The sequence below is a fragment of the Schistocerca piceifrons genome, chromosome 10 (genome assembly GCF_021461385.2).
Source record: "Schistocerca piceifrons isolate TAMUIC-IGC-003096 chromosome 10, iqSchPice1.1, whole genome shotgun sequence".
NCBI lineage: Eukaryota > Metazoa > Arthropoda > Insecta > Orthoptera > Acrididae > Schistocerca > Schistocerca piceifrons.
The window spans coordinates 113,673,484-113,685,194 of NC_060147.1; the positions used below are offsets into that span (position 1 = coordinate 113,673,484).

Consider the following 11,711-nt stretch of genomic DNA (forward strand, 5'->3'; position numbering starts at 1 on the left):
TCGGCAGCTGAGGGTTTCAATTAATTATCATTTATTCTAAAGAAGCTGCAAGGTCATCAATGGTATCTGTTTCTTTCGAGAACAGTTACTATCTTCATATATACTTTCTTAGACCCTTACGCCTGTGTGCAATCAGACATTAGCTAGTTCCCACCCCCCCCCCCCCTCCCCCCTTGCCACTAGTTGCCTCCTCTCCCCCCACATTATCACTAACTTTTGCAACTAACTAAACTGTAGAGTCAAAGACTTTTCTTGGCACATTTTTATTTTTAAAATGACGAAAGACGAATGATATTTAGTTTGTGTGCGTGTGGTGGGGGGTTAGAATGAATGGCGAAGGAACTGAAGGAGTTCGCGTTGAATCGCAATTGCTACCCAGAACTCCTTCTCAGATAAGAAAGCTAACTATCCACAGCGAGGGTAGGCACCTATTACAAAACATGCTGCCCCTGCATTGCGTCTCTTTATTGCGGCACTTGCTAGACCTGCTCACTGCAACCCCATTTAAAGTCAGCAAATCAAAATGTGTGCACTACACTTACTGTTTGTGAATCACTTGATTGCTGGACTCCTTACTTCTGAACTGTCACAAATTGTACGACTTCGGAAATGATAATGCTTTGTGTCTAACCAGTCTAATTATAGTAATACTACTACTAATAATAATAACACGATCACAATGCCACAAATATAGAATACATTCAGCAACAGAAAGATTCACATTAAGCAGAAAGGAAGGAGGCAGGGGATTTATCGACATAAAAAACCTACATTATGGACAGGTAGACAATTTAAGAAAATTCTTTATAGAACGAGCAGAAACTAGCAAAATACACAAAGCAAACACTCGTATAAATACATCGGCTACACCACTGCAATTTCGTAACGACTTCTACAACCTTTTACATCACATAACATCAACAGATACGACGAAAGAAAATTGGAAAAAGAAAACACTATATGGCAAGCACCCATATCATCTAACACAGCCACACATCGATCAAGACGCATCCAACACATGGCTAAGAAAAGGCAATACATACAGTGTGACAGAAGGATTCATGATTGCAATACAGGATCAAACAATAAACACCAGCTATTACAGCAAGCATATTATTTAAGATCCCAATACCACAATAGATAAATGCAGACTTTGCAAACAACAAATAGAAACAGTAGATCACATCACAAGCATATGTACAATACTAGCAAATACAGATTACACCAGAAGGCATGTCAATGTAGCAAAAATAGTACAACAACAACTTGCCATACAACATAAACTAATAAAACAACACGTTCCCACATACAAGTATGCACCACAAAATGTACTGGAGAATGATGAATACAAATTATACTGGAACAGAACCATTATAACAGATAAAACAACACCACATAACAAACCTGACATCATACTCACCAATAAAAAGAAGAAATTAACACAACTAATCGAAATATCCATACCCAATACAACAAATATACAGAAGATAACAGGAGAAAAAATTGAAAAATACATCCAACTGGCTGAGGAAGTCAAGGACATGTGGCATCAGGATAAAGTTGACATTATACCCATTATACTATCAACTACAGGAGTCATGCCACACAATATCCACCAGTACATCGACGCAATAGAGCTACATCCAAACGTGTATATACAACTACAGAAATCTGTAATTATTGATATGTATTCAGTTACCCGAAAGTTCCTAAATGCAATGTAACATATACCGTACAGTTAAAAGGAAGTCACGCTTGATCAAGGTCCGCGTCACTTTCCATTTTTGACCAGACATAACGTCTGAGAAAGGAAAGAAATAATAATAATAATGCATACAGCCTTATATAGTTACTGCTGTGTCGTGTTGTGAATTAATTCATTTATCTGTTTCGAAGAGAGTATTAAAGCAATTTCCGGACGATTGCAGGTATTATCTACAAACTGGAGAAGACATTTCTTGAAATATGTAGAATCTGGTACGCATATGTCTCACTTTTATCATCAGCAACGCACGGGACGAAGCTAAAGACATGGGTGTAGTGAGTGGACTATGTGAGGAACCTGTAACCGCCACCGCATTAACGCTACTAACTGAGAAAAATCAGTATTAGAGTGCTACAAAATTATGATAATAGTAATGATCTCTAGACGAGGCTTTATGAATAACAGGTACGCACGCGGCCGGGAGCTGAGGAAGAGCAGGTGGTCGCAGCGTGCCCACCACGTGCCCCGCACAGCGTCGGCGCTCGAGTTGTGTGGTTCGAGCTGCTCTGACGAAATGTCTGCACTGGGTCCCCACTGGTCAGCCCGCGTAGCCACCATGCACAGTATGCGCACTCGCTGCTGCGCCCATTCAGACAGCGTGTAGTTGCACGGGCCTGCAAACAAACCAGAGTCACGAAAATATCCCTCTAATAATTCTGTTGAGGATGAGATCATTAGAGATAAATGAAATTACCAAATTTCAGAGACTCTTCTGGTCTCATACAGATGTGATTTTGTTGAAGCTTAGCCGCGCAGGATTAGCCGAGCGGCCTAAGGCGTTGCAGTCATGGACTGTGCGGCTGGTCCCGGTGGAGGTTCGAGTCCTCCCTCGGGCATGGGTGTGTGTGTGTTTGTTCTTAGGATAATTTAGGTTAAGTAGTGTGTAAGCTTAGGAACTGATGACCTTAGCAGTTAAGTCCCATAATATTACACGCACACTTGAACTTTTTTTTTTATCGAAGTTTAGTAGCTAATGCACCTGCCTTGTAAGCAGGAGACCCGGGTTCGATTCCTAGCCATGACACAAATTTTCACTAGCCGCTTTAGTCTTTATGCATAAAATCATTAGCGATAGTTTGGGAGCATATACAGGGTGGTCCACTGATCCAAATATCTTATGAAACAAGCGCCAAACGAAAAGACTAAAAGAACAAAACTTGTCTATCTTGAAGGGGGAAACCAGATGGCGCTATGGTTGGACAGCTAGATGGCGCTGCCATAGGTCAAACGGATATCAACTGCGTTTTTTAAAAATAGGAACCCCCATTTGTTACTACATATTCGCGTAGTACGTAAAGAAATATGAATGTTTTAGTTGGAACACTTTTTTCGCTTTGTGACAGATGGCGCTGTAATAGTCACAAACGTATAAGTACGTGGTATCACGTAACATTCCGCCAGTGCGTACGGTATTTACTACGTGATACATTACCCCTGTTAAAATGGACCGTTTACCAATTCTGGAAAAGGTCGATATCGTGTTGATGTACGCCTATTGTGATCAAAATGCCCAACGGGCGTGTGCTATGTATGCTGCTCGGTATCCTGGACATCATCAAAGTGTCCGGACCGTTCGCCGTATAGTTACGTTATTTAAGGGAACAGGAAGTGTTCAGCCACCTGTGGAACGTCAACCATGACCTGCAACAAATGATGATGCCCAAGGTGTTTTAGCTGCTGTCGCGGCTAATCCGTACATCAGTAGCAGACAAATTGCGCGAGAATCGGGAATCTCAAAAACGTCGGTGTTGAGAATGCTACATCAACATCGATTGCACCCGTGCCATATTTCTATGCACCAGGAATTGCATGGTGACGACTTTGAACGTCGTGTACAGTTCTGCCACTGGGCACAAGAGAAATTACGGGACGATGATAGATTTTTTACACGCGTTCTATTTAGCGACGAATCGTCATTCACCAACAGCGGTAACGTAAACCGGCATAATATGCACTATTGCGCAACGGAAAATCCACGATGGCTGCGACAAGTGGAACATCAGCGACCTTGGCGGGTTAATGTATGGTGCAGCATTATGGGAGGAAGGATAATTGGCTCCCAATTGGCTCGATGGCAATCTAAATGGTGCAATGTATGCTGATTTCCTACATAATGTCCTACCGATGTTACTACAAGATGCTTCACTGTATGACAGAATGGCGATGTACTTCCAACATGATGGATGTCTGGCACATTGCTCGCGTGCGGCTGAAGCTGTATTGAATAACATATTTCATGACAGGTGGATTGGTCGTCGAAGCACCATACCATGGCCCGCACGTTCACCGGATCTGACGTTCCCGGATTTCTTTCTGTGGGGAAAGTTGAAGGATATTTGCTATCGTGACCCACCAATAACGCCTGACAACATGCGACAGCGCATTGTCAATGCATGTTCGAGCATTACCGAAGGCGAACTACTCGCTGTTGAGAGGAATGTCGTTCCATGTATTGCCAAATGCATTGAGGTTGACGGACATCATTTTGAGCATTTATTGCATTAATATGGTATTTACAGGTAATCACGCTGTAACAGCATGCGTTCTCAGAAATGATAAGTTCACAACGATACATGTATCACATTGGAGCAACCGAAATAAAATGTTCAAACGTACCTACGTTCTGTATTTCAATTTAAAAAACCTACCTGTTACCAACTGTTCGTCTAAAATTGTGAGCCATATGTCTGTGACTATTACAGCGCCATCTATCACAAAGCGAAAAAAATGGTCCAGCTAAAACATTCATATTTCTTTACGTACTACGCGAATATGTAATAACTAATGGGGGTTCCTATTTTTTAAAAAAAGCTGTTGATATCCGTTTGACCTATGGCAGCGCCATCTGGCGGGCCAACCGTTGCGCCATCTGGTTTCCCCCTTCAAGCTAGACGAGTTTTGTCCTTTGCAGTTTTTTCGCTTGACGCTTATTTCGTGAGATATTTGGCCCGGTCACGATCAGTGCACCACCCTGTATAGTTTTGAAAAATGAAAAAGTAAAGCAACTAGCAATTTGCAGGTCGGATGGTGTTGTTGTGGGTTTTAAAAATCTGTGCGCCAAGTAGCGATTTTGCAGCCTGTCTTGAGGTTGATTCACGCTGAGTGTCGATTAAATGGAACAGGAGGCAATCACGCAGTCAAAGAGCGGTGTGTTGTACACTAGAGAGAAAGTCGACACATAATCATTTCATTTTGTCCAGTACCGAACGCTGAAAGTGAGGTAGTCATATATCATTAATAATTAAAAAAATATCGGAATTACTGTCCATTGGTGTAGAAAATTTAAGGACGAAATTAACATTTGCGTAATGTGTCACTGCCAAGGAATATAACACGGTGAACACATATAAAGAACTGCTATAGTATACACAGCAGGTAAACCTCGTAAGGCGAGAGGTGGGAACATATTATGGACGTAGAAACGTCGTGCAACATGATAATTTTGGAATATGAGTATCTGCACATATCATCTATACGATTTTTTGTTTACTCTCTACCGGTTTCGACTATTACATCACCTTCGAGGAGAAAAACATTGTACATAATTGGATCAACCATACATTTCATATATGAAGCAAACAAATGTAGAATAAGTGTAATTATCGTAACAGTCTGTCTTAACACAGTCCATATAACCACGTGCCTTAGCATAACTACAGTAGTGCACATTTAGTGATAACTCCATACTTAATAATCAAGGCTTCTCGTGTCTGTAGAGTGTCTTAGTAGATGTTTTGATAGGCACCCCATGTCTGTAAATGTGCCGTTGGATATAAAATAACTTTGAAGACCAGTTCACTATCAAATCTCCCACTTCAGAGTTCGCACACAAGTTGGGAAGAAGTTGCCCTGTTGTAATTATGACGTATCACCTCTGTCCAACTACAGAAATGGCTATGAGAAATTCGTACATCCGAAACGAGGAGGGTTGTCTGTGGTTCTCCACAACAGGCTGCACACTCTACTCTGGAGAGGATGGCCTACGTCATGTAAGATGTCCTTCGTCATGTAGGAGAGAAGTACTCGAAACATTGCCGTTGCCATGTGCTCATACAGCGGACACGTCAAACCTCAGTGTCTCTGCTGTGTGCGCACCGTGAAGTGGGAGAATGAAAGTGATCTGATCTTCAAATACCCAAACAGTATATTTCCAGAATGGGTTCCTTATCAAAACTTCATCTACTAAGTCCCTCCTGCATCTCCTATAATCCTGTAGTAGTAATTTTGAATCGTGCAGTAAGAGCCTGAAATTAGTTCACCTTGAAGTGGCAACGACAATGCCAAGTTAATCAGAATATAGAGAGTAAACCTGAAGCTGATGTTACATCACAACATGAAACCAGCAACATAAAATGTAAAGTTTATTATAGCCTATTTCACTTCATGCACAAAAGAGAAGACCCTTTGATTTTGGATCCAGTGAATTATGATTTGGGAACAGTCAGTCCAGTTTTTGGCTCCCAATATTATGTCCAATAAATTGTAAAACGTGTACAATTGCTTTGCTTACAGTTTCATGATATGGTGTCCAATAAATCATAACATGTGAGCAGTTGACCCAGTGTTGGCCTCCCAGTATTGGATCCTATACATTGCAGCTCATGTAGATTTCGTCTGCTGTCTGTTTCGCAGTATGAGGTCCAATAAATTGTAACATGAGAACAGACCGCCCTTTGTTAAGTGGGTGTGATAAACTTTATTGTGTGTACAGCTAGTCTTCTGGCAGTCTCCTGACATTGGCCCAATAAATCGTAACGTGAAAACAGTTGGCTAAATGTTGGACTCCCATATTGTGTACAATAAATTGTGTGTATTGTTAGAACACTGACACTTCCCCAGTACAGGGTCCAAGGAACTGTTACATGTCAACATTCAGCCCAGTAATGGACTCTCAATATTATCTGCAATAAATTGTAACATGTGTTAGATAGTACCCTGGGAGCCCCTCAATACTGGGTCCAACAATGCGTAACATGCCATCAGTCAGCACAACATTGTACTCCAAGAATGAGACACGATAAATTATGATAGCTGTATCATTGGGCCACACTTACCTCCTCGATATAGGTCCAATAAATCGTAATGTGCGAACAGTCAACACAATGTTGGACTCTCAATATTTTGTCCAATTATAATTTATAACATGTGTCACTCCAATGTTGGACTCCCAATATTTCGTCTAATGAATTGTAACATTTGTCTAGTTGATATGTTAACAACCCCTCCCAACCCCTACTAATCCCCTTCCAAAAAAATGGTTCAAATGGCTCTAAGCACTATGGGACTTTACATCTGAGGTCATCAGTCCCCTAGACTTAGAACTACTTAAACCTAACTAACCTAAGGACATCACACATATCCATACCCGAGGCAGGATTAGAACCTGCGCCGTAGCAGCAGTGCGGTTCCGGAGTGAAGCGCCTAGAACCGCTCGGTCACAGTGGCCGACAATCCCCTTCCCTTCAGAATCAGATTCTATAAATCGTAGGTGTGAACAGCACACCCACTACTGGATTCCCAACATCGTGTCTGATAAATTGGGTCACTGCTGGCCCATCATATCAAGTGCAACATGTGGTGCCGTCTTTAAGGGCCCCAAGGTAATTGAGCCCAGATATTGACGAATGTGGGGTGTGGGATGGACTCACCTCGATGCCCGGAGATTGCCAGCCACAGCCGCCGCCCTGGCCAGGACACACCCAGCAGCCATCCCAGCATGAGGCCCGATACCAACACCATGGAGGCACCCAGCAGCAAGTGACACCCACATCTGTTGACTCATGGAAATGGTGTCCACTTTCATGATCTGGCATGTCACACTCTTCCAGAGGATTCTATTTCCTACAATTAGTACAGTCTACGAGAGGAAAATTTTTGCAGATGTGTCATGTGAATTTATAATGCTCACGAGAGTACACTACTGGCCATTAAAATTGCTACACCAAGAAGAAATGAAGATGATAAACAGGTATTCATTGGAAAAGTATATTATACTAGAACTGACATGTGATTACATTTTCACGCAATTTGGGTGCATAGATCCCGAGAAATCAGTACCCAGAACAACCACCTCTGGCCGTAATAACGGCCTTGATACGCCTGGGCATTGGGTCAAACAGAGCTTGGATGGCGTGTACAGGTACAGCTGCCCGTCCAGGTTCAACACGATACCACAGTTCATCAAGAGTAGTGACTGGCGTATTGTGACGAGCCAGTTGCTCGGCCACCATTGACCAGACGTTTTCAATTGGTGAGAGATCTGCCAGGGCAGCAGTCGAACATTTTCTGTATCCAGAAACGCCCATACAAGACCTGCAACATGTGGTCGTGCATTATCCTGCTGAAATGTAGGGTTTCACAGGGATCGAATGAAGGGTAGAGCCACGGGTTGTAACACATCTGAAATGTAGCGTCCACTGTTCAAAGTGCCGTCAATGCGAACAAGAGGTGACCGAGACGTGTAACCAATGGCACCCCATAACATCACGCCAGGTGATACGCCAGTATGGCGATGACGATTACACGCTTCCAATGAGCGTTCACCACGAAGTCGCCAAACACGGATGCGACCATCGTGATGCTGTAAACAGATCCTGGATTCGTCCGAAAAATTGACGTTTTGCTATTCGTGCACCCAGGTTCGTCGTTGAGTACACCATCGCAGGCGCTCCTGTCTGTGATGCAGAGTCAAGGATAACCGCAGCCACGGTCTCCGAGCTGATAGTCCGTGCTACTGCAAACGTCGTCGAACTGTTCGTGCAGATGGTTGTTGTCTTGTAAACGTCTGTTGACTCAGGGATCGAGACGTGGCTGCACGATCCGTTACAGCCATGTGGATTAGATGCCTGTCATCTCGACTGCTAGTGATACGAGGCCGTTGGGATCCAGCACGGCGTTCCGTATTACCCTCCTGAACTCACCGATTCCATATTCTGCTAACAGTCATTGGATCTCGACCAACGCGAGCAGCAAAGTCGCGATACGATAAACTGCAATCGCGATAGGCTACAATCAGACCTTTATCAAAGTCGGAAACATGATGGTATGCATTTCTCCTCCTTACACGAGGCATCACAACAACGTTGCACCAAGCAACGCTGGTCAACTGCTGTTTGTGTATAAGAAATCGGTTGGAAACTTTCCTCATGTCAGCAAGTTGTAGGTGTCGCCACTGGCGCCAACCTTGTGTGAATGCTCTGAAAAGCTGATCATTTGAATATCACAGCATCTTCTTCCTGTCGGTCAAATTTCGCGTCTGTAGCACGTCATCTTCGTGGTGTAGCAATTTTAATGGCCAGTAGTGTATTTAATTTCCATTTTTGTAATTATTATTTTTGTATGCTTGTTATAGTCCAAATGAATTAATTTGTTATCGACAAATGTCAGTGGCGAAGGCCGATGCTGCCGGATAGTATGCAGCCAGATAGTACTCATATGCAGCGTGCTGCCTGCTCACTCGATATACAGCATGAGTCACTTGCTATTGCCACCAAGAATAACTCCGGAAGTATGATAGGAGCTGAAAACTTTGTGGGACAAAATTTGCATGGGACAACGAGGGCCATAATATGACGTTGGTTTCTTGTTGCTAGGTGGGGTCGCTTCTAAGATATGAAGTTAAATGGGATACTATAGTTTGGTACTTATTTTCTGATAGCGGCTATCGAGACAAATCCAATGACGTGTAACAGTAAGGTCTTTGAAGGTCAACGAAGGTCAAAAAGGTGGCATGAACGTCCTTTTACAGAAGGTGTTCGAAGTGATGACCATTGGTATCAATGCAGTGCTGCAATCTTTTTATCGTGGATTGAGTAGTATTCCTTATCACATGGGCATTTATCGAAGTTGGCTACAAGTATGTCTCTAATAATGATACTTCAAAATTGCCTTAATAGCGACATTTTTCAAAAACACCCGTCATCTCCTATTTCTCTACGTTTGGAATTTCGAAAAATTCCTTTTTAAATGACGCCTACAGTATAAGGTACACACCTTCTCCAAATTTCAAGTTTCTATCCTTAGCGGTTAGGACTGGGCGAAGATGAGTCAGTCAGTCAGGACATTTCCTTTTATACGTAAAGAAGACATGTCGGTTTGGGAGGCCATCTTCCGCAGCAAAATTTCAGTTTTAGCTGTTAAAGCAAACTGTAATTTCTCGCTGTCATATGTTACCTGAAACTATCCTCCCACTGGTTACCCGGGATGCTGCGTTAACAACTGATTAGCAGTGCAGTAATACAGCAATAATTAATAGATAGATGACAAAACAGAGCATTGACAAGGTTTCCTCGAATATAAAATTTGTTCCTGGTTGGCACATACTTGCAGACTGTAGACGACACAAGCAGATTCAAAACGAAGAAAGAATGACCGGGAAGAAAAATAAGAGCAAATAAAAAAGTCAGTATGGTGATGAAAATATCAAGGCAAAGTATTAGAAATAAAAAATATATTTAAACCAATTAACTGAATAAAAATTATAATCAAAGTTTCGAAATATAAAAAGTTTGTCTGCATTTGATAGGATTCGAGCCTTCGACAGACCAGGGTTATACGCTAAGCACTACGCTATTTCATTACATTGCAAAATGCTGTTGTATTTATGATTGTAATGTCCCAGTCACAATGATTATTTGACAACCTTCAAAAATTTGGCTTCACACAATGTCGTGGGAAGCTTATCTAATTTAAGCCGACAGCTGTGATTAGAATCTAACTCCATAAACGACGCTGTGTGGGAGAATACGGTAGTGTTAGGTTTACGCTGTGTGTGCAATGTGTGTACTTTGTTAGCATCATTTTGTGTGTGTGTGTGTGTGTGTGTGTGTGCTTTCGCAATGGCTAACGGTTCGGGCGTGATGCTGAGCACTCCGATTGGAGGAAACCAGCTACAATGCTTGAAGTGTCAACTATCAAGTAATTTAAATCGGAGTATAGTTACATAATATGTGGTCGGTGAAGCTATACTTCGTAGTTCATGCACCATCCTGTATCTTAAAAAGGGGGTCTTTTAACATGGAACACATGATATTTGCAACTGAATTGAATTTCCTCAATGTGTAAACAATTTTTCACTGTCTTGAAATGGAAACTGTTTTATATGGGAACAGCTTCTATTTCAAAATGTTTCTAACTTGTGTTTTTGATATACATTTCCTCAATTTAATTTTACTTACTAATTAATGGCATGCAGTATAGCAATAATTAACAGACATATGAGAAAATAGAGCATTGACAAAATTTCCTCGAATATAAAATTTGTTCCTATCTACATGATCATGATGTACTTTGGAACAGTTTTTCAGATTTAGAAAAAAAATCTTACCTTCCCATTGTAATCTTTGTAATTTCAGTAAAAGACTGTAGCACACGTAAAATGAATGCTATCATTTCAAAACGGAGTAAGGTAATATGTTAAACTGCTATTACAGTTTTGGCTTGACGCAAATGTGATCCATGTTATAACACTTTCCTCTATATCCAGATCCTAGAACAGTCTCTTGAATTCACAGCATACTTAATACGTATCATAAACTTTTGGGCTCGGAAAACTTTAGCTTGGCTCGATAAGTTATCCCAAAACACGATGACATTATAATGTCATTGAACGAAAGTATGCATAGTAAGTATGCTATTTTAGTGTTACATTGCCTAAATCTGACAACGTTTACAGATCAATTATTCATGCTGTATCAGATTTTGGAGTAACTCAACTAACCAAGTGAAAGTTTTCGTAGCTTAGCGGCAAGTCACTGAAGGGGTGGATGGAAGAAAGTGTTAAGCCTCAATTCAGTGAGTGGGATTCGTGTCACTTTATCTGTTGTGTATTAGACTGCAACGCACACTGCTAACAAGTAATTCCACACGCACCGCTGGAAAGTATTCTCTACTACAGGGCTATCCAAAATTATGCAGGCACTTTCAAGTAATTGTAAAAAAATGTTTG

General features: G+C 41.6%; 1 protein-coding gene across 1 annotated transcript in view; it reads right to left on the bottom strand.

Moving 5' to 3' along the window:
• LOC124718735 (glycoprotein-N-acetylgalactosamine 3-beta-galactosyltransferase 1-like) overlaps positions 1-7,504 on the bottom strand; it is a 51,848-nt gene extending 44,344 nt beyond the window's left edge. The window contains exons 1-2 of the mRNA XM_047244351.1: positions 7,414-7,504; positions 2,179-2,379 (exon numbers count right to left, since the gene is read on the bottom strand). Coding sequence (XP_047100307.1) covers positions 2,179-2,379; positions 7,414-7,504 — 292 coding nt within the window. The remainder of the gene's footprint in view (positions 1-2,178; positions 2,380-7,413) is intronic.
• Between the last annotated feature and the right edge of the window lie 4,207 nt (positions 7,505-11,711).